The sequence below is a fragment of the Cetorhinus maximus genome, chromosome 15 (assembly GCF_964194155.1).
Source record: "Cetorhinus maximus chromosome 15, sCetMax3.hap1.1, whole genome shotgun sequence".
Lineage (NCBI taxonomy): Eukaryota > Metazoa > Chordata > Chondrichthyes > Lamniformes > Cetorhinidae > Cetorhinus > Cetorhinus maximus.
This window is the reverse complement of record NC_135893.1, coordinates 70,710,213-70,734,397: the sequence shown is the minus strand read 5'-3', so window position 1 is coordinate 70,734,397 and position 24,185 is coordinate 70,710,213. Positions and strand designations below refer to the sequence as shown.

Below are 24,185 nucleotides of genomic sequence, written 5' to 3'. Positions count from 1 at the left end.
GTTTACCACCTAGCAGGTTCAGGGGCATGCGATCACCAGCAAGTTCCCCTCCAAGCCACACACCATCCTGACCTGGAACTATATTGCCGTTCCTTCACTGTCGCTGGGTCAAAATCCTGGAACTCCCTTCCTCACAGCACTGTAAGTGTACCTACACCACATGAACTGCAGCGATTCAAGAAGGCGGCTCACTACCACCTTCTGAAGAGCAATTAGGAATGGACAATAAATGTTGGCCTAGCCAACGATATCCGCACCCCACAAAATAATAATTTTTAAAAAGGGATAGATTGGAAGGCAATAAAATTTAACATTTGAATATGCTTTGCTAGACTTCCCTTATTCTTACACTCCATAATTGAACAATGATGAAAAAGTTGATCAAACGTTGGGTAGAAATTGGCTTTGGGAAGTAGTGGAAAATGGGCAGTAATGAATCAGTTGCCTGTTGTACATCCTACCCAGTATTCAGTCCATTGGCTGTAATAGATCAGAATGTCAGTTGAGGTGATGGGGCAGGCATGGAACGAGCAGCTGATATGATTATGCCCAAAGTGAATTTCTGCCACTATGAATGTTAATCTTTATTCACCTGAATGTGGGCGAAGGTAATGTTTACACCCCTGTTAGTCACTTTGTCTGTAAACAATATCTCAAAAACTAATGGACATATTTCAACACAACTTTGTACACAGATAGGGTATGGCACAAGGAAGAGATAATTGGTTTTTGACAAAGCTGTGCATCCAGATCCGGATCCTGGAATTTTTTAAATGATCTGTTAATATTGGGAGATCGGGTGAAGTGACTATTTTTTTTAGAATGTTATGGATTGTTTTATTTAGAATGTTGCTAATTGCTCTAGAATATTGTGGACGTCTCAGCTGCTTTAGTAGAATTTTCACAATTGTCAAAATGTGAGCAGAGTTTTCAGAGCAGATTGTTGGATGTAGATTGGCCTGAAGTCTCCTCAGCGAGATGGAAGCTCTTAATAAAAAAAAATCTTTTTTCAGCTTTGTAGCTATGGAGTGTCAGCCAGGCAGGGAAAAGCCTCAGGGAAGAGCTGCGTCATTACGTTGAGTTAACACAGCTTGGTGAGTTATGCGCTCTAATGAGTCCCCTCTTCATTTGTGATTTATGCGTCCATAGAATACTTTACTATTTCTTGTAATAGTCCTCTATAATTTAATTTTATAATTCCTCCTTGCTCCCTTAATTGTTTTTGATTTCTTTCCTAACATCTTCGTATTCCCAACTTTTCTAATCATCATTCCTTAACCTATCATTTTTAGTGATTTTCTTTTTTATTATGTATCTACTTTTCAGATCCAATTTTGCACTTATCTTTTATTCAACCATGTTTCATTATTGCTTAATGTGTTTTTGTTTTTTTTTAGCAGTATATGTTTCTCTCAAACCATATTGACCACATTTTAATTAATTCTCAGTGCTATCTCTTTGTCAGCCATTTTTTTCCAGTTTATCTTCCTCAGTTCCATACTTATCCCTGCAAAGTGAGAAATCTTTCCAATCTATTTCTTTGGTCTTTGTCTTACTTGTGTCTTTCTCAATCATCACTTTAAAGATTATGTTGTCATCACTATTGTTGAGGTGCTCCCCACGCACTTATTTATTTTATCCATTCTGGTTAATTTCTATTACTGAATCCACAAGTGATTTTTCTGTCATTGGGCTTATGTTATGGTAAAAAATAGATCCCTGAGTGCAACAATAATATTACATTTCCTTTTCTCTTTACTTATATTTAGAAAAGATTGGGAAGGAAGAATCCAGGGAAGTGAGGGTAGGGGAGTTGTTAGATCTATTTTAATGGTGGTAGAAAATAGGGACATTACTAAAATTGAGATTGAATTTTGTGAGATGGCATCAGAAATAATTACCATGGTCATGAAAACTCAACTTGTTTGACAACGTCCTTAAAGAAATTTGGCATTGATTATCCACTTAGATTCTCAATTGGTGGTGGGGCAGGAAGGCCATCCAGAGGCCTTCCCACCACGGACTTAATCAGGATGAAGGCAGGAAGGTGGTGGGGTTCCCATCCATCACCCTCCTGCCTGATTAAATGCCCCTGTGCCACAGAGGAGGAGGACATTAAATTCTGCTCATTGTTTCTGAAGGCTTTCCCACCACTGAGGTTAAACATACAAACTGGCCTGTAGTTGCTAGGCTTATCCTTACACCCTTTTTTAACAGGGTGTAATATTTGCAATTCTCCAACCCTCTGTACCTAAGGAGAATTGGAAGATTATGGTCACTGCCTCCTCAATTTCCACCCATACTCCCTTCAGCATCCTTGGATGCATCTCATCTGATCTTGGTGACTTGTCCACTTTAAGTACAGCCAGCCTATCCAATAATTTTTGTCCCATCCAGTGTCTCAATTATCTCCTCTTTCACTATGGCCTGAATCTTCCGTTGCGGGGGACACGTTGACGTGTAAAATGACACGCGGTGACGTCAGGCATGCGTCCCGATGTCACCGTGCGTCATTCCAATCTTCAGTCCGGCGGGCGCACACCAGATTTGGCTGCGCATCCACCAAACTGTCAAAGGCCTATTAAGGCTATTATTAAACTAATTGAGGTACTTGCCTGGGCTGCCCATCCAACCTTAAGGTTGGCGGGCAGCGAAGAGCCCTGGCGGCCTTCGCATTTATCATGGAACCTCATCCACGGGCGGGATGAGGCTTCATGAAGGGTTCATAAGCTTAATAAAAATTTTTTATTAAAATTCATTGGCATGTCCCAGCTCATGTGACACTGTCACATGAGGGGACGTCTGAAATTTAAAAAAGATTCTTTTATCCAACTTTTCATAATCAAAGTAATCTACCTGAGGCAGTCATGCGTGAAAGAGTGCAGGCCCTGAATCTCCCTCCTCCCCCTGCCCACACAGGTAGCGCTAAGCGCTTCTGGGTAAACGCCACGCTGGGCGGGCCTTAATTGGCTCGCCCACCCAAAATGGCAGCGCGCAGCCGATCGCCGCCCACCCGCACCCACGCCCAAAACACCCACCCGACGGGGAGAAAATTCTCCCCTATGATTTGCACAGTATCTTCTTCCTTGATTGTACATCAACATCTAAATAATTAATATGGCCTTGACAGCATTATCTACATCGTGAGTGCAGTTAGAAAAGATTAATTATTCCTATTTTCATAATCACATGTTGGAGAACAGAAGGTCCTCACCTCAACAACATTGAGTATTTTCAGGTTGTATATGGATGGCTGACCAGATTAATATCTGTAGTACATTTATATTTTTATTGATTTTTTTTTACACAAAGGAACAAGGCACAATAAATCAATAGGTGCATATTACAATAAATTTAATAAATATGTTATGTAAGAAAGCTGCAAGGTAGGACATCAAGTGACGTAAACATCCAATAATAATGGCACTGGATACTGTTTAACATAGAGAATATACAAACAAGGCAACTGCTTAACCTAATATATCTTTTTCACCAAATTTATTCGTTTTCACTCTTGGAGGTGCCAACTCTGACTGGAATATTGTGCTGGCAACCTTTGCCCAATGGCTGTTCTGTATCATGAATGTTATCAATTCCATGACTGAGCAGGACACTGTTTTAAGTTTGCTAGAGACAGACAATGACACTGTTCAATTGTGAAGCACACCACAGCTCAGTCTGAGGCTGGAGATGGCAACAAGCACTTTGGTAACGAGGTAAAGATCAGGGGCAGGAACTCTAAATGTATTTTCTATTCCTTTCAGTTCCAAATCACTAAGATAAACCTTCACACCCCAACTGCTGTTGCATTGAGATGAGCAGAGTTAACAAAGACCAGCTCTGAACTACAGGCTGCATCAAGAGCCACAGCCTTTACTTAAGAGGCCTCTGGCAGTGCACAAAATGTGACAATATTCAAACAATTTTGTGATATATAAATAGATATATAAACCTTGAGCCTTAAAAATAAACCTACATTTTTATGACCAACAGGCTTCCTTGGGCCTCCAGAGCTGGTGAACCAGCAGATGCAGGTAGTGGTGGCGATGTCATGATAAAACAGTGACACGCCACAGAATCAGAGAATTGTTACAATGTAGAAGGATTCAGCCCATCATGTCTGCACCAGCTCTCCAAATGAGCATTCTCCTGTCTTTTCCTCATAACCCTGCACATTGTTTTGATTTAAATAATTACCTAATGCCCTCTTGAATGCCTCGATTGAACCTGCCTCTGCCACACTTCCAGGCAGTGCATTCAGACCCGAACAACTCGCTGTGTGAAAATGTTTTTTCTCACATCACATTTACTCCTTTTGCAAATCACTTTAAATCTGTGCCCTCTCGTTCTCAATCCTTTTACAAGCAGGAACAGTTTCTCCCTTTCTACTCTATCCAGCTCCCTGTAATTTTGAACATCTCTATCAAATCTCCTCTAAGCCTGCTCCTCACCAAGGAGAACAGGCCCAACCTCTCCAATCAATCGTCATAACTCAAGTTTCTCATCCCGAAACCATTCTTGTAAAGCCCTTCTGCACTCTCTCCAATGTGTTCACATCCTTCCTATAGTGTGGCACCCAGAACTGTACACAGTACTCCAGCTGAGGTCTAACCAGTGTCTTAAATAAGCTGATCATAACCTCCCTGCTCATGAACTCTATGCCCCTATTAATAAAGCTCAGGATGCTATATGCTTTATTAACTGCTTTCTCCACCTGTCCTGCCACCTTCAATGATCTATGCATATATACACCCAGATTCTACATCTGCACTGATGGAGACTCACAACACTACCTTACAGGAGAACTGTGCATACAAAGATAAGTGTGTAAGATTGCTTCCTCTCGCAATATCCAGAACATGTTAGAAATACAGCTCAAGGTACTAGTTACAAGTCTGTACAATCAAGTTGGAATTTTATTCATTCTATAAAGATTCTGTGAAAACAAAAATTAAGAAAGGTTATACTGCAAAATTTGGTAAATAGTAAAAGTGTAACACTTTACCCACTGCTACTAGGTTGTCATCATTCTGGTGGCAAACCAATTCAGTCACTATAATATTACGTTTCACACTTGAGCAGAACATTGTCTAGAATCTGGCTTAAAGTCGGTCCAAAATGGATCATTACAAGCAGATTTCACTTTGCATGTACTGAGCTTATTAAACCTTCATTAATATCCATCAGGGAACTCTGATGCTTTCCATTTAACAGCAAAAAGCACAGACTGGCTGACAGTTTATCAGAGGTATTGCAATGTGATTCCCATCACAGCGATGCAGGTGGAAAGCAGCAGGCTGTAGCTGTTGACTGAAGCAGAATCTGGCACTGGAAAATAAAATGAAATAAAGAAAATCATTGTGAATTATTTTCCTCGACAGCATCCTTTAAACATTTACAAGCCAGAATTGGTTTTAGTTTTTAAACAGCTTTTTTTTTACAAAATCACTTCACACTGAAGTGCAGAGAATTCACTTTTCAAATTGTGATCTTTATTACACTTTATTTTGTTACGTTCTTCTAGTTGTGCACAATAACCTATGTTGCTGGTTGATTCTGTGCACCATTCTATGTGATTATGTGTGGATGGAAGTGATTATGATTCTGTGTAGGTTAACCGCTATGTCAGTTTTGAGGCTGTATGTTCGGACATATGTATAAACCTCTGGACAACACAGCTTTCAAATAAAATATTTCCGCCTTGCTCCCATGATGGTGTCAACCAGTCCTAGATACTATCCAATGTTCTTGTCATTGTGGAGAATAACAGATGTAAAATGCCACTTACGTTCCTTAAAGGAAAAGATTCCAAGTCCAGCAGGTGATATTCCTCCTTGAAGTCCAATTCCTAGACTCATAACCTCACCTACTGTGTGTGAGTTAACCCAACGCCGCACTAGTTTGTGATTTTCATTTTCTTTAAGAGAATTCAGGTTTATTCCAAGCAGATCTCGTATGTTCTGAGCAGTGAGTTTCTGAGAGAGATAAAATGGTCACAATACAATGATAACATTATCCTCACTCTTGGTTCCACGTTGTTCACAAAAACAGGCCGAAATGGCCTGAACGTGTTATGTTGCCCGTGACCATACATGCAAGTAATCATAATCACCATCCCTGTTTGCAGGTCCCTTCAACCCATCTTCTTCAGCGATCTACCCAATTGAATCATGAGTGTTAACGTAGTTTCTGCCTCAACATTTTCAGTTTCTTATATCTGCTAATAACACGACTCAGATGGATTTAACTCCAATATTGACCTCACTCCCTTCCATTAAGCAGAACTGTGAAGCTCTAGCTGAGCGATTCCATAAATTGTCTCTTTAAATGGAAATGGTGTTGAGCATTAACACAATTGGGCAATAGTGAATTAGCTGTCTGTTGTTCACTTCCATTATGGACATAGAAATGAATGACAGCTGAAAATCTATAATGACATCCTTTGCTTAATAACAGGCAAGAAGTCTGAGTTCATACAGTCCGACTTTAAACCTGCTTCAAATACAAAGAACTTCTTGTTATCCTCACTTCTTCACAACTGAGAACATGATTATTCCCCTTGCAGTTTCTAGTCTAGGTAAGCTGTATTAAATATAGCAGTTGTGTGACAATGATGGTGATTAATGCGCAATGGATTGAATTAATGACTGTTTTCGGGCACTGTATCTAATATCTGGTTCATACGTATTGCAGTAAAACACTGAATGGCATTGCAATCCTGCACTGATACCTACTTCTACTTCCACTGGATTGAGTCTGCTGAATGTCTGGAAGTCCATGTTGATGTTGCCAGCAGCTAAACTCTGTAAATCAGCTGCTCGTGCACCACCTTTTAGAGAGTAGAAAAAACTGTCTGTTTAACACAGAAATTGCAATGTTCTGAAAACAAACTGTGTCTTTGAATAACTCTTCAAATAATCATCAAACCAGATTGGCATATTACTTACCAACATACGGCTTGAGTTGATTAAAATAGGCTTTGGGATCACCAGCTTGATCCTGGAATGCAACTTTAGCGATCCCAAAAATTATGTCTTTCTTTGCCTGAATACATGTGGCAATATTAAGTGGCTTGGCTTTTCTGTAACATAATAGTTGTGCTGTTATACTGTAGGTAACATTAACACTTTTAGGACTTTGATGGTCTGTATTCATTGACAAGATTGTCATTCCACTTTGCCTTATTTAAACAGAAAATCCCTGTTCACAAAGTAGTCCCTTGGACTGTTAGAGGCTTCCTGGACCATTACTGAGGCAGTTTAACTGCAGGTTTGGATACTGTCTGGGTTGCACTGAAGATGGTGCCCTCAAATTGTTTTCTTCTTTCAGTTTTGCCTTTCAAATCCAACATCTGTGGACAAGCAGCTTGAACACATATTGTTCAATTTACATAGCACAGACCGCAATGGACGCTCAGCTAGTTTTGCTGCCTCTGCCCAGCAGATTGTTCAATTGTTTTCTTCAGAAAGTACCTGCATTTGCAATACATGCAAAAATATTTGTCTCTACACCATGCGCCACATTTATCTTTATAGACATGAGTGTATGAAATGTCATACATGTAACTGAAAGACTAGATTAACAGAGTGGTCCTTGGGATTTCTGTATGTTTGCTGGGTCACTGCTGAGGCAACTAGAATGTCATACATTTAAATAAAACAATAGATTCGCAGAGTGGCTTCAGGGAATCTGACACTCACTTAAGTTCACTGGGAAGGATGGTTCTAAGGTTCTCTTCACTCAGACTACACAATATTGGACTACCAATAGCATCCAATGCAGCGGCATTTAGTGACCCAGATCTCTGCAGGTAATTTGCAATAATTGTATTGGTCTGAAATGAAAGAAAACAGTGAAAGCTCGCTTTATTAACTATTGCTTCACACACATATAAACTCAGAATATTTTCTAATGGCATATCATTTTTGAACTACTTGAAAAAATATGTGAGGGTCTAACTATTGAAATAACAGAAATTACACATGATAAGGTGAGCTTACTGGAAATCTGGAATCGAAACAGAAAACAATAAAGTGTCAAAACAGAACACAAAGCTCCTTCAGCTATTGATCTTCATTTCCAACACTCTCGATTGTCACCACCGTCCAAGTAGGTTTTGCCAGAATCACGTTTTGGATGCATTTTATTCTCTAATAAAAATCTTCCCTTATTTAGTAATCTTGCTGTCACCAGGAAGCATCAATCAGAAACAGGGGCTCCCTTTGCCTCAGAGAAGATATTTAATGGAGAATATTTTACCAAGTCTTCTGAAGCAAACTAATTCCAGTTTATTCCTAGCTCTTGTCATCACTCAACACAGCACAAACAACACTTAGCAGGAAGGTATAACACATGATCTTTAAGAAAGTCATAGGCCGGAATTTTCCAGCACCCACCCCCACCCCCCACAACCACACGGCGGGTTTCCCTGCAGCGGGGCCAGCAGCCATTGTAATCCCCATTCATCTCAGTGGGACCAGGAGATCCCACTGGTGTGAGGGGCTGGAAAATTCCGGCCACAGAGTCAGAAGCCTGCTGCTGATCCATACCGTGTTGATACTTGGGCTATTCTCTATAACAAGTGCAAGGGTATCTGCACTTGTTATGTTCCAAGTGCTGATTTCCTCAGGGCCGTACACCGTAATAATGAATCCCAACTGTTGTATCTGTTCTTCTGGCAGTCCATTTGTGTAGATCTGTTCCAAAATAACAAAAATATATATTCAGTCAGGTTACAGAGCACAAGTTCCAAAAACTACATTTTCAACATTTCCCTGTAACTCCTGGTTCTCTTATATGGCTGTGTAATGGGATTTCTCTTTCTTCTGTCTTTTCTACAAGAGAAATTAACGGTGGAACTTCCCAAGACTGCACGCTACTAAGTGGGGCTTTTTAGTGGGTCACTCTCCTGGTGTCAATTTTAATATTGTTGACCCCATGTCTTCCCCATTCAGTCTATTCAAACCCTTCATTGCTTCTTATTGTGTCTTTCTGGAGTAACTCAATGTAGGAAACTTGACTGGTTAAAATCTCTCAAAGTCCAACCACTCCCCTCACCACCGAGAGAAAAAACATGACATCCTAGGTGTGTAACTGAATGGAGCAATTAACCCAGCGCTAAAGCTGCAATCTAATGTTCTTTAAGGTGCACCAGGATTTTAAAGACAGCTTTTATTTGGGATCCATGGACCATTAGGCTTTACAAAGTGAGCTGCCAGTAATACATGGATGGTCAGCAGGTCTGATAGCATCAGTAGAGAGAGAAACAGAGCTGATGTTTCGAGTCCCTATGACCTTTCTTCAGAGCTAAAGAGCGGAACTCAACTCTCTTTACCTCTGAAGAAGGCCATATGGACTCGAAACGTCAACTCTGTTTCTCTCTCCACAGATGCTGTCAGACCTGCTGAGTTTTTCCAGCATTTTCTGTTTTTGTTTCAGATTTCCGGCATTCGCAATATTTTGCTTTTATTATAATGCATAGATGGTTCCTGGTAGTCAGTTGCTTTGGGTACTGGAGGTATTCTGCAAGAAAACCTTATCCTCAAATCTTACAGGCTTACCTCTCCCAGTTTCCTTTTCAGAATAAGAAGTTGGTCTCTGCTAAAAGCTATATGCCCCAGTTCAGTGAGGTTTGCCATTAGCACACTATTGTTCAAACAGGCGTCTAACTGGGCAGCAGAATAAAATGCAGGCAACAATGAATTCTTGGTCATTTCTCTTGTAATGAAGCCCTCGGTACAACCTGTGAACATAAACACATTTGTTGTGTGAAAATCGTGCAAATGCCAATTTTCTAAAAAATGAAGAATGAAACCAATATATGTTAGTAACGCACAAAGTATACCTGAACTTTGAGCACGCTGCAGGGAAAGGAACACTCTTGAACCAATGTTACTTTACATTGGATATCAAAATGCTGCCATGTTCACCTGATAATCAGCACTTTGTTCAGAATGAAAGGACCGAGGGAAAACAGAATAAGAAAAGGTCATTCAACCCATCACTCTCACCTCATCTAATGTCTATTTATTATTGTTCTGTGATGAGTATGTTAGTGAGGATGTGTCCTTAAAACTGCAGTTTTATTACTCATTGCATTAGCATTCACTTGCTAAGAATAAATGGTGGGAACTGGTTATAAACCTTTCGTAAGGCACTTAGAAGGAGGAAATCTAAAAGCTGAATGCTAAAGCAATATCTCCCTATCTATATCATGTTATAGGCATATATTCCTGTAATTCCCATTGGGTTTCTTCTTTTTTCTCACAGTAACTTCAACGGAAATCAATGGAAAGGTCAATTGGGCAGTTATCAATTTAAATGATACGCAAGAAATAGATAGGATAATCCAGCCAGTAATTAATCACTGGAAGAATGGATATGAATGGAACTCAACTATTCCAAGCCTCAAAAAGGAATTGAATTTGCTCACATCATATAATTCTATTGTATTTTTATATTGATATTAAACATCACAAATAATAGGGACAGCCTTCATCCCACCTCCCTGTATTGCATGAAACATCAAGGGCTGAATTTTGCCGTCGGCGAGCAGGGGGCGGAATCCCCGACGTCTTCCTGCCCCATTTAAATTTTCAGGAAGGCAGAGGCACAGCCAAATCAGTTTTGCACCCGCCGACCTGTCAATGGCCAATTGAGGCCATTGACAGGATCATTAAAACAATTAAAGGTCCTGCCCGTCCAACCTTAAGGTTGCCAGGCAGGTCAGGAGTCCCGGCGGGCAATAGAAAAAACATGAAACCTCTTCCAGTGGCGGGATGAGGTTTCATGCAGGGTTATAAACATTTTAATAAAGTTAGTATGTATATTATGAACATGTCCCATCTCATGTGATATTGTCACATGAGAGGGACATGTTAGGGAATTTTTTTCTTTCTATTTTTAACATTTTTCAGAGTGTAAGCGATCTCCCTGAGGCAGCACTTAGCCTCAGGGAGATGTGCACTCTTTCGTGTGCATGCGCGAAAGAGCGCACTCTCGCTTTTGGTGAATCCCCCCCCCACCAGCACAGGAAGCGCATAGCGCTTCCCACCGGATGTCACGTTGGGCGGGCCTTAATTGGCCAGCTCACGTAAAATGACAGCGGGGTCCGCTTCTCCGGTGAGGATCAGCTCCCCGCCCGCCAGAGATTGGGTCGGGCCTGCCCACCCAGCAGGCAGAAAATTCTGCCCCAAGTAACAGAGCACTATCTTCATAAGTTAAGTGTTTGGCAATTTTTTCCTCAGAAAGGTTAGAAGCGTTATATAACTTTTGAGCTATTCTAATTTCAAAGATTATATAACTCTTTTAACCTTTCTGCGGAAAAAAAAATTGCCAACCACTTACTTCATGAAGATAGTGTTTTGTCACTTTATGTGTTAAGCAACACAGGGCGATGAGGTGAACGTTGTAGTGTTCAATGGTTTGACTGATCCAGGTTTGACTATGTTAGTCAGGTAACTTGTAACTATACTTGATTGCTCAAGCCTGTGGGTAGAGCTAGATAACCAAGAAATCTGAGAATGTTCCAGAAAGGATCTGGGCTCTGAGCTGTGAACACGTGTGTACAAATCTTGTAAGTTTTGAGATGTGTTGAAGTTCTCTAAATAAACCTGTTTGGATTTACAACTAGAGTAATTTCTACAATAAGTGCAACTCATGCTTAAAGTGGAAACATTTTGCAAAGATCTGTAGGTCGTTGGAGAAGAAAACGTCATCGGTTTGAAAATGGAAGATGCTCCTCCTGTCAGTGAGGTATGACATGCATATATCATCACAAAAGGCAAAGGACCAGGTAATTTTAAGGAGTGCTGAGTTGAGATCGTGGGCATCTCAGTGTCACTTCTTATTTATGTTGACATGAAAGTATCTATGTTGAGTAACAAACTATACCATCAGTATTTTTTGCAATTCTCTCTCACTGCTGTGACAGACACTCTCCCAGCCTAAGACGGCTCTGTCGTTCCAGTTTTGGGAACAATCACAGTTCCAGTCCACTACAAAGTATCACCCTAGGCAGGTTCACATTCTTCGTAGTCAAAGACTGAAGCCTAATAGGAGTAAACCTTTTTGATAGGCTTGGATTCAAACTTGAAGACCCCTCCAGTGCATGCATTAATGTGATTGATGATGTAGACTATACACGTCGGTATCCTTCCTTATTTACTGGATTTGAGAAGATGAAGGAGTAATGTAATGCCCTTTGCATTTACACATCAATTCCATCAGCTTCACAAAATTTGAGATGTTTGACATTTGCAATCTGTGCCAAAGTGTCACAGGAGCTGGAACAACTAGAAGCAGATGGTGTAATTGAGCAAATCAACTCATTGCTATGGATATCAAATCTAGTCATTGCACAGTGAAAAATGGCAAGCTTAGTCTATGTGTCGACCTTAAGGTGGTCAATGAAAGCTCTCATTAGAGTCAAGTATCCATTCCTTACAATCCAAGAACTGTCAGCATCATTTCATGACTCCACAGTCTTCACAAAGCTCAATATCTTACCCCTGGAAGAGCAAACCCAATATTTTACAGCTTTTGTTACTCATGAAAGTGTGATTCAGTACCGCAGAATGCCCTTTGGACTAAGTTCAACACCTACCACATTCCGGAAGATTGTTTCTTCAGTCGTCAGACATTGAGGGGAAGCTCAACCTACTTTATGACGTCATTGTCCATGGAATGGACAAATCAGAACATGATCAGTGATTCTCAGCAATGCTCACTCAATTTACAAAACACAATATGATGTTCAACAAGGACAAGTGCACATTTGCGGCACCCAGTGTTGACTTTCTAGGGTACAGAGTGACAGCAGCTGGAGTAAAGCCTACACATGACAGCGCCAAAGCCATTCATGTGCTTCTGATACCAACTAATGTGAAAGAGTTGGCACATTTCTCGGTACTACCAACTTTTATCACAAATTTGGGTCTAAGTATGCAGAAATTGAGATCCTCTTTGGAAAGGTGCACAATGGGAATGGACGCTTGCATAGCAAACAGTGTTTGAAACCTTAAAGGCGAAGGTAACATCCCTGCCAGTCCTCATGCATTTCAGCCCACATGTGGAAATGTATGTCATAACTGCTGCATCGGGAACTGCAATCAGAGCTATACTCTCACAGCATATTGAAGGAAGCAAATGACCTGTTGTTGGAAATTGAATGAAAATACTCTACCAGAGATTTGAGATGCACTAGCCAACATCTACGCATGTGAACATTGGCACATGTATAGGAAGTTCACTCTCCGCACCAATCAACAAGCACTAACTACATTGTTAGCTACATCAGGACCTGAGCATTGATCTCTACACATCTACAGATGGTGAGGTCATCATCTTCTTTGAGGTTGAGTATTTTGTAGGTTCGCACAACCAAGTAGATGATATGCTGAGCCATACTACAATCACAGATAGCGTTGGCGATAGCGAAGCAGCTTGTGACGTTGAAGACTATCCTAGTGATTTTGCTTGCAACTGCCAATCTGTTACACAAGAGGAGTGGGAGGCAGAATCATGATGGACAGCACACTGAAGGAAGTAAACCAGTACCTAATAACTGAGTGGCCTCATGACATAGGGAAAGAACTGATCCTGTACTACAGAGTACACAATGAACTCACATTGTTTGGTGATGACTATATTGCATGAGGAACTCTAACAGTTATTCCAAAAGTGCTACAGCAACGTGTAAAAGCCAACCACATTGCTGTGAGTCTGGAGCCAGATGTAGGCCAGATCAGGTAAGGACGGCAGATTTCCTTCCCAAAAGGGGCATTAATGTTTTTACAACAATCAACAATGGTTTCATGGTCAACATTGCTGAGACTAGGGGGGAATTTTCTCCCCGTCGCGGGGGTTGTGCGGGAACAGCACGTGGGCGTGCGTGCAGCCAATCGCCACCTGCAATCGGCTGGGCGTCGCCATTTTACGTGGGCGGGCCAATTAAGCGCGCCCGGAAGTGCTGAGCACTACTTGTGTGGGTGGGAGGGGTTGCCTGAGTCAGGGCACAAAGCTGCCTCAGGGAGGTTAGTTTAAGTTTAAAAAATTTTAATAAAAGGGAAAAAAAAATTTTTTAGGACATGTCCCGTCATGTGAAACTGTCACACGAGCTGGGATATGTCTATGAATGTTATGAAAAATTTTTTCAAACCTTTAAAAACCTTCATGAAACCTCATCCCACATAAAAAATGCGAAGGCCGCCTGGGCTCTTTGCCTGCCCACCAACCTTAAGGTTGGACAGGCAGATCAGTTTATTGTTTTAATTGATAGTTAACCGGCCTTAATAGGCCTTTGACAGTTCGGCGGGCACGCAGCCGACTCAAGTGCGCACCCGCTGAACTGAAAATCTGAATAACACACGGTGACGTCGGGATGCATGCCCGATGTCACCCTTGTCATTTCATGCCTCAGTGAGAGGGCCCCACCCGCACTCGCCAAGCCAAAGATTCTGCCCTAGCTTTTAATTCCAGATTTAATCACAAAGGGCATACGAAATAGGAACAGAAGTAGGTCATTCGGCCCCTCAAGCTTGCTCCACCATTCAATAGAATCAAGGCTGATCTGTTTGTGTTTCGAATTCCACAGTCCTATCTAACCCCGATAACCTTTGATTCCCTTGCCTAACAAGACTCTATCTACCTCCACCTTAAAAATATTCATTGACCCCACCCCCCACCACCTTCGGAGGCAGAGAGTTCCAAAATCGCACAACCCTATGAGAGAAAAAATATCTCTTCATCTCTGTCCTAAAAGGGAGACCCCTAATTTTAAAACAGTGCCCCCTAGCTTTGGACTCACCCAAAAGAGGAAACATCCTTTCCACGTCCACCTTGTCAATACCATTTAGGATCTCATATACTTCCATCTGTCACAGATGCACGTGTCCATGACAGTATTGGTAGGAATGACAACCGTGCGATGTCCCATCTTCACAATGGCGATATCCTCCATTGTGTTGAGTTGTACTGTCACCATGCTAACTGGGATAGATTTTGAATAGACCTGGCAACTCAAAACTGGGGTCATCAGCAGTAGCAGAATTGTACTGAACCACAATCTGTGACTTCATGGCCCAGCTTATCCCCAATCCACCATTACCATCAAGTCAGGGGATCAACCCTGGGTCAATAAAGAGTGCAGGAGGGCATGCCAGGAGCAGCACCAGGCATACCTGAATATGAAATGTCAACTTGGTGAAGGTATACACAGGATTACTTGCATGCCAAACAGTGGAAGCAGGATATGATAGACAGAGCTAAGAAATTCCACAACCAACGGATCAGATCTAAGCTCTGTAGTCCTGCCACGTCCAGCCATGAATGGTGTTTGACAATTAAACAACTAACTAGAGGAGGAAGCTTCACAAATATCCCCATTCTCAATGATGGTGGAGCCCAGCACATGAGAGGGTACAGAGAGATCTGGGTGTCCTGGTATATGAATCACAATAAGTTAGCATGCAGGTCCAACAAGTGATTAGGAAGGCAAATGGAATATTGCTGTTTATTGCAAGGGGAATGGAACATAGGAACATAGAAGTAAGAGTAGGCCTTTTGACCCTTCGAGCCTGCTCCGTCATTCAATAAGATCATGGCTGATCTGGTTGGGGTCTCAGCTCCACTTTCCTGTCTGACCCCCCCATAACCCTTGACTCCATCGCCTAACAAAAATCTATCTAACTCAACCTTGAATACATTTCAAGGCCCAGCCTCCACTACTTTCTGCAAAGAGGATTCCACACACCGACAACTCTTTGGGAGAAAAAATTTCTCCTCATCTCTGTCTTAAAGGGAGTTATCTTATTTTTAAACTATGTCCCCTATTTTAATCTCCCCCATAAAAGGAAACATCCTCCCTATCAAGTCCCCTCAGGATCTTATACGTTTCAATAAATAATATAAAAATGCTAATATTATATTATAATATTAGTTTTGGTCTCATTATTTGAAAAAAGATTAAAATGCATTAAAAGTCATTCAGAGAAGGTTCACTCAACTCATTCCTGGGATGAGGGGCTTATTTTATGAAGAAAGATTGAACAGATTAGGCCTATAGCAATTGGAGTTTAGAAGAGTGAAAGGTGATCATATTAAAACAGATAAGATCCTGAGGGGACTGGATAAAGTGGATACTGGAAAGATGTTTCCTCTTGTAGGAGAGGCTAGAAATAGAGGACACTGCTTAAAAATAAGAGGTCTTCCTTTTAATCTGGAGATGAGGAGAAAATTTTTCTCTCAGAGGGTCATTAGCCTGTGGAATTCTCTTCCTCAGGATGCAGTGGAGGCTGAGTTTTTGAATTTATTCAAGGGGGAGTTGGAAGGATCTTGGATAGACAAGAAAGTCGAGGGTTATGAGGAGTAAACAGGAAAGCGGAGTTGAGACCACAATCAGATCAGCCATGATCTTATCGAATGCCAGAGTGAGCTCGAAGGATTGAATGGCCTACTCCTGCTCCTAAATCCTCTGTTCATATGTTCCTATAAGTGCAAAAGACAAGGCTGAAGCATTTGCAACCATCTTCAGCCAGAAATGTCGAGTGGATGATCCATCTCAGCCTCCTCCTGAGGTCCCTAGGTCACAGATGCCAGTCTTCAGCCAATTTGATTCATTCCACATGATATCAAGAAAGGCACTGGATACTGCAAAGGCTATGAGCCCTGACAACATCCTGGCAATAATAGTGAAGACTTATGCTTCAGAACTTGCCGCGCCCCTAGCCAAGCTGTTCCAGCACAGCTACAACACTGGCATCAACCCAGCAATGTGGAAAATTGTCCAGATATGTCCTGTACACAAAAAGCAGGACAAGTCCAACCCAGCCAAATATCGCCCCATCAATCTACTCTCGATCATCAGTAAAGTAATGGAAGGGGATGTCGACAGTGCTATCAAGCGGTACATACTCAGTGACAACCTGCTCACTGACGCTTAGTTTGGGTTCTGCCAGGGCCACTCAGCTCCTGACCTCATTACAGCCTTGGTTCAAACATGGACAAAAGAGCTGAACTCCAGAGTGGAAGTGTGAGTGACTGCCCTTGACATCAAGGCAGCATTTGGCCGAGTGTGGCATCAAGAAGATGATATGGAATCAGGGGAAAGCTCTCCACTGGTTGGAGTCATACCTAGCACAAAAGAAGATGGTTGTGGTTGTTGGAGGCCAATCATCTCAGTTCCAGGGCATCACTGCAGGAGTTCCTCAGGGTAGTGTCCTAGGCCCAACCATCTTCAGCTGCTTCATCAATGACCCTCCTTCCATCATAAGGCCAGAAGTGAGGATGCTCATGGATGATTACGCAATGTTCAGCATCATTTGCAATTCCTCAGATACTGAGCAGTCTATGTCCAAATGCAGCAAGACCTGGACAACATTCAGGCTTGGCTGATAAGTGGCAAGTAACATTCATGCCACAAAAGTGCCAGGCAATGACCATCTGCAATAAGAGAGAATCCAACCATCACCCCTTGACATTTAATGGCATTACCATCCACGAATCCCCCACTATCAACATCCTGGGGGTTACTATTGAGAAGAAACTGAACTGGACTAGCCATATAAATACTGTAGTTACAAGAGCAGGTCAGAGGCTAGGGATCTGGTGGTGAGTAACTCACCTCCTCATTCCCCAAAGCCTGTTCACCACCTACAAGGCACAAGTCAGGAGTGTGGCTCTCCATTTGCCTATACAAGTACAGGTCCAACAACAATCAAGAAGCTGGACACCATCCAGGACAAAACAGCCCGCTTGATTGGCCACCAATCCACCACCTTAAACATTTACTCCCTCCACCACCGACACACAGTTGCAGAAGTATGTACCAAGAAGTGCTGCAACAACTCACTAATGCTACTTTGACTGTCCTTCCAAACCCCCATGACCTCTAACACCTAGAAGGACAAGGGCAGCAGATGCATGGGAACAACACTACCTGCAATTTCCCCTTCAAGCCACACACCATCGTGACTTGGAAATATATCGCCATTCCTTCCCTGTCACTGGGTCAAGGTCCTGGAACTCCCTCCCTAACAGCACTGTGGGTATATCTACACCACATGGACTGCCATAGTTCAAGAAGGCAGCTCACCACCACCTACTCAAGGGCAATAAATGTTGGCCCAGCCAATGACATCCACATCCCGTGAACAAATGAAAAAAAATCACAAATAGACAAGGCAAAGCAAAAGCATACTTTGACAAACAACCAGGCGCAAGGGAACCACAATTTGAGGTTGGAGATTAGGTTTGAATCAAATGGCCAAATTGCGACCACAAATTTGCAGCATCTCTACCAAATCCAAAGCAGATCAAAGCAGTTGCTTGGTACCAATGCTTATCCATTGGATGGCAACACCAAGTGGAATACAAGGCACTTGATAATGAGCAGGCCAGGATATTTCAAGGACAATGATTATGAGGTTACATTTCCTTTTCCTATGAGTGATGTTGATCATCTGCCTTATCATGTCGATCACACAGAACCATAACATCAGATATGTAGATCTAATCGCAGATTGAACTGACCTTTGTATCTCAAAGGCTATTTCCATACTTAGAGAAAACAGACAAGTTGAACTCTAAGAAACGACTTGATGTGTATATATTTGTTGTTTCAAATGATTTAATTCAGAAGAAGATCTTTAATTAAAAAGGGGTAAATATGTCGTGTTCAATGGTTTGATTGATTTGCATTTGATTATGTTAGTTTGCTAACAGATCCTTGTAACTATACTTGATTGCTTAAGCCTGTGGGTGGAGTTAGAGAGCCGAGAAATCTGAGAAAATTCCAGAAAGGATCTGGGCTCTGAGCTGTAAACATGTGAGTACAAATCCTGTAAGTTCTGAGACGTTTTAAAGTTCTTTTAGTAAACCTGTTTGGATATAGAGCTAGAGTAATCTCTGCATTGTTCTGAGATAAATCAGATACCTAAGATATACATCAAACCAGTGAATTATATTACAAGCCAGTTACTATAACATCTGTGAAGGGTTGTAGACTCTCGGTAGAGTGGAACTATGCCCGATGTGTAGGGCTGACTAACTCTTACTCAGCAATTTGACTTGGAGAGCACCAAAATGTGGAGCAGCAATCTTGTAATTAATTGTTAAAATCTTGTGAACTGCTCAAGGGATGTTAATATTTGCCCTGTTGCCTCACTTGGACATCCAGTCAGGTATACATCAATAGATACTTGGTTTCATTGTGTGTTACTTACCAGTGGCACGTCTCACTCTTTTAAATAACAATTGGCTGGGTCTTTGTGATTCTTCCTTGCCAAGAACCTGTAGAGTGGGAAATAATGTTCGAAATCTGTTTCTGTGATACAATTTAAATGAACAATTAACTCAAAAAGTAGCTAACAGTAAACATTTATCAAGTAGATTATACACAGCCAGTCAACATTTGGTACAAATGAGTTTGATGTTTTAATTGGATTCTGTTGCTTTTATAAACACTATGAGGGCAACATTGTTTTAGGCCCAATATCAGGTGCAGGGATTGCAAATAACCCACCCACGGTCCCATTGAAATGGGCAGCATCTAAATTTTGTGCTGCCTGCTCATTTAAATGATTTATCGTGCAGCCCACTGAACCATGGCCACACCTCAGCAGGTGTCCCAGTTATATGTCTGGCTAGCACATTGCGCAGCTAGTCTCAGTCTCTTAAGGGCAGCCTCCTCTTAAAGAGGAGCTGCACTCATTAAATAGAAGCTGCTGTGGCCTTCTCTAGAAGGCTGGGTTAGAAGGTAAAATATAGAAAATTGAGCAATAGGCCAGTGTGAGGCCTCCCTGGTTTTTCAGATGTGGTGCTGGAGGCAGTAGTGATGGAGGTGCGATTTCCACAGAGGAAAACAAGCCTAAGGCTCACCCTGAGAAGGGAAGGGGAGCATATGGTCAGGGAAGTCAGTTCTCAGAGTCTGGCCCTGAGGACCTGGCTGCAGTGCTTGAAAAAGTTCACACAAGTGGTCAAAGTCAGTGATCCAACTTCAAAGAACATCTCCGAACCTCCACATCACTAATTTCTCACACTGCTCAATGCACCACACTTTCATTGCTTTAGATTCTCCACCTCACTATCACACACCTTCTAATGTTGCCAGCCTGGCACCCACCTCTCACCGCTTCCACAGAACTCCGGCTATTCTGCTGTGGCAGGCACATTACCCAAACACATTGCAACGCACTCACTGATGTTCTACCCCTTTTTCCTGCCAGACAAGGTGGCCCACAACTGAAAGGATCAGCATAAAACCACGAAGAGACAGGCATACCTGCCCCACCTGAGCCCTCAGGAGGAGACTGTGCTCCACATTGTGAAGCTGGCTATGACTGAAGCCATTGCACCTGGTGTCATTGAGAACGTTCAGGATTATGGTATGTTTCTGCCTTACACATCTTCTCAAATCCCACTTCACACTCATCCCGCTCTATGGCACGAAGTGCAAATTGCAGATGGTGTGACCTTGGACCTCTTGCTTTCCACCCCACCCTCCCCCTTTGCTTTTCTGCTTTCAGATAACGAAGAAAGCCACCTAGCCAATCAGCACAGCCTCAGTATGAGGCCTGAGAACAGCACTCAACGTCTGGTGAAGAAGCACCACAAGTTGATCTGATACTGACGGTCACCAGCACAGATTGGCACTGCACAAACTTTAGAGAGTAATATTAAATCAGGTTCAGCATGTTGTGAGTCACGGGGCACAAGCGAGCTTCGGCTGACCAGGGGGAATGGATAGTTTATGGTGCCAGAGGACCGGAGGATGAGATCACAGACGTATTCTGAAGCTGCAGACTCAATGGTACAGGAGGAGTTTGATAGAAATGCACGTCGAGGTGCTTATTACATTGGCAGGCCTGCCACAGAGCCTCGTGTCACTGTCAAGGAGCTGGGAGGATTTAGCTCCAATTTGGCTAGGGCTCTGCTCAGAACTTGGAACTCATCCTTTTCAACATAGAAATGATGGCTGACTCCAGGACAGCAGCTACGGATCCACCCGTGATGCAACGTCTTGTGGCTGATGTCTCAGCTTCCACTGCAGCACAGGCAGCGGCCACTCAGTGCTACATAGGAAACTCTGTCTGAGGTCATGAGAACCATATTTATTTCCATGCAGGTCCAGCTTGCTGCCATGCAGGCTCAGACTGCTTTTGTCATAGCTACGGATACCAGTGTTCAAAGGGGCAGTCGGGCTTTTACCATGGCCCAGATCGTTGTGCTCTAGCACATTGGTAGGATTGCTGAAGCATCGCACTAGGGGAGTGACAGTAGCTCCATGGTTCACGACTGCTGTCCTCTCTCAGGATGACAATGTTCATGCTTCTAGCACTGCCACTCTGCCAGTGCCTTTGCTGTCAGCCAGCCAGCCCAGACTACTACTGCCCCTGTCGAGGAGGAACAGTCTGAAGCCAGGCCCTCAAGGCCAAGAGCAGCTTGAGCTGATCCTGAAAGTTCATCTGCTAGACTCCCCCAGTGAAAGCCAGCAGCCTTCCACCAGCCATGCTGCAGCCACTGAGCTAGCACTGGGTAGGAGCACTAGGCCAGCCATGGGCACACGTAAGACAGACACTGAGGGAAAGCATCAAGTTCAGTTTTGCATGTATTATTGGAAGTATTGGTGTATAAAGTTGTTGTTAAATGTTTTTTGGGGTTTCTTTCACTTACCGGCTGAGCATTCAAAATGGTCAGAAAAAATCCTAAAAGAAAATATCAGAACAATATATTAAAGGAAATTCCCACAAATTGTTTGTTAATAAAAACACACACACTTCATAAATCAATACAGTGTCTAATTGCTCGTACTTTGACAAGTCAAAAAGGAAGATTCAGGTTCCCTAACCCAGCAATTGGCAAATAAACGTTGCACAACATCAGTGATGGAGAAAAGTAATGGATCAACCTCCTATGAAAGGAGAGTTATTTAGCTATATAAATATCTGGTATTACACGGCGGGTGCTATTGCGATACTCAGAGTGAATCACGTGACGCCACTACAAAGCCATGTAAATGCTTCAGCAACTTTTAAGTGCAAGACATTGGAGGCATGACATTTTATGTTTAGTACATTATTCCTGCCAAATTTTCCAGTGATGTTTTTTGTAACAGACACAAGTGAAAGAATTTTGGACCAGTGAACTCTTCAATATATTCAAGAATCTCAGGTATCGAATTCCACAAATTAAATTCCTCTGATGGTAGTTTTGAATTACAATGCTTTTATTTGTGCCAGTTGTACCAAGTTCTAAGCGCAGGATTTTCCAAGCCAGCTGAAAACTAAATATAAAAACTGTCAGGACTCATTGAGCCTGGCTGCTGAGACGGCCCTTTCCCACTGAGTTTTCGCAGGGCTCTTGGCCTGTCCAGCAGCTGTTATTTGGACTGTAAGCGGCTGCACAATGTTCTCTGCTCAGGGAAGCCGGTATTACGAACGCAATCTAAAAATGCGTTTCTTTTATTTCACTGGCTTTTCACATTTGTAACCTGCATTAGGTTACGGGTATTTCTGGAGTTGAACAACAATAAAACAATAACCATGTCAATAAAAGAATTGACTTACCAATGACAATGACTGTCAGAAGTTTCATTGACATGGTGCACTTGGACAATGCTGTATTTCTCATCTTTGCTGGTCAAACGTGACACTTTCCAAACCTAAAACAACTTAGACTTTTCCTGCCAAAACAGAGCAAGGATCATAAATATCATAGGCAAGTAAAATGTAATGTCCTTGGTTTTCAAAGACCCAAAAAAACATGATTGAGAAGCCAGTGGACCATGAGTGGGTGCAGCATTTTGTGTTTCTATTTCTTTTTGCCCTATTATGACTATCCGAAGGCTATGTTAAGAAAAGGTGCTGTCAATCTTGAATCCTAACACCACTTCCAGCTTTGTTGGCCAATACAACTTTCAAAAAACCATTGGAATTTCCGGCTTTCTTTACTGAATACTCTTGAATGAAGATTTGTTTCTAAGTTAACAATCATAATGCAATTGATTGGTTCTGACTTCCTCCACCTCCACTGAGGTTTTAGCACTCACTAGGTCAGGCTAATTTGATATAGACTGAATCAGCTCCATCACTGTATACCAGGTGCTCTTTCATTAAGAGGTGTTCATAACAATTCGACTGAAAACAATAACTGGAACTGAAAGAACAACATGACCCAAGTAGTTCGCTGCCAGTCAGTTTATTGCCAAAATATTTTTTTTAAAACTTTACAGGGATAAAATCAAAACACTGATGGAAATGCACAACAGAACAGGCAACTTCAGTGAGGAGAGAGGACAAACTGACATTTTGAGCCTGGTTTAAAATGTGTTCAAGTGGGTGAAATTTGAATAAATTAAAATCTCACCATTCGTGTGTACCTTTCATCTGGTCTCATAAATATTTAACATCCAAAATGGAAACTTGTTATTTATCTGGGATTATTATTAATTTAATATGGTGTTATGACTAGGTCATAGTAATGAGTAATGAGCTGGCTCTTCTTTTTATTCAACTCCCCTTGGTTGGTCACAACAAAGGTTTGTTTAAAATTCTTTCCCTGTGGATACCTTTACCCAGTCCAAATGTATTTACTTTTTAACAAGGAGCCAATCAAACCAGGTTTTCCTGAGTCAAAGAAAGAGTAAGTTTATTAGTCACTAAAACCCGAGGAAAAATAATAAGAGGCAGCACACATTCACACAGATCAGAAAAGAAAGTTAAGAGCCCAAATAAAAGTTAAGAATATACAAATAAGTTCTTGGCTTCTCCGTGAGGCATAGATGGTGGTACGTTGTAGCCATTAGTTAGTTGCTTTCGGTGGAACTCTGGAGCTGACTTAGCAGTTTCGTGGTCTGTTGGAGACCCTTGTTGGTTCCTCCCCAGAGGGAGAGATAACCTGCTCGTCTCTGCAAGGGTGACTGAGGAGGCTGTCCTGTTTCTTCCTGCTTGCTGCCTCTTTCTGCTAAACAACTTCTCTCCAACAAGTGACCGAGAGCGATCCTGTTGTTGTTCTTTCCTCTGCCACTGCCTACACTAGTCTTCAGAGCCAGTTTTAACCCATTTCTTTCTGTATTCCCAGGAGGAGGAATAGGCAGGTCTTGCATTCAATGGCCATTTTGTTTTCATCTTGGAAACTTTTGGACATTCTGAGATATAGCTCAACAGGAGATGGGTTTTTGTATGTCTGAT

General features: G+C 42.0%; 1 protein-coding gene across 1 annotated transcript; it reads right to left on the bottom strand.

Annotated features, from left to right (window-relative positions):
* Positions 1-3,337: 3,337 nt before the first annotated feature.
* Positions 3,338-22,808, bottom strand: LOC144690795 (mesothelin-like protein). The gene is made up of 10 exons (XM_078558612.1): positions 22,563-22,808; positions 21,670-21,701; positions 19,221-19,287; positions 9,561-9,742; positions 8,550-8,696; positions 7,701-7,834; positions 6,948-7,081; positions 6,735-6,829; positions 5,789-5,975; positions 3,338-5,328 (listed from the first exon to the last, which is right to left on the bottom strand). Exons 1-10 carry the CDS (start codon positions 22,624-22,626, stop codon positions 5,243-5,245), a joined length of 1,128 nt encoding a protein of 375 aa, XP_078414738.1. The 5' UTR covers positions 22,627-22,808; the 3' UTR covers positions 3,338-5,242.
* Positions 22,809-24,185: the final 1,377 nt, after the last annotated feature.

Coding starts and splice junctions, on each gene's coding strand:
- LOC144690795 (XM_078558612.1), bottom strand. CDS start 22,626: ATGAGAAATACAGCATTGTCCAAGTGCACCATGTCAATGAAACTTCTG. Junction 21,702..22,562: donor TCTGACAGTCATTGTCATTG/GTAAGTCAATTC, acceptor ATTTTCTTTTAG/GATTTTTTCTGACCATTTTG. Junction 6,830..6,947: donor TCAACTCAAGCCGTATGTTG/GTAAGTAATATG, acceptor ACTCTCTAAAAG/GTGGTGCACGAGCAGCTGAT.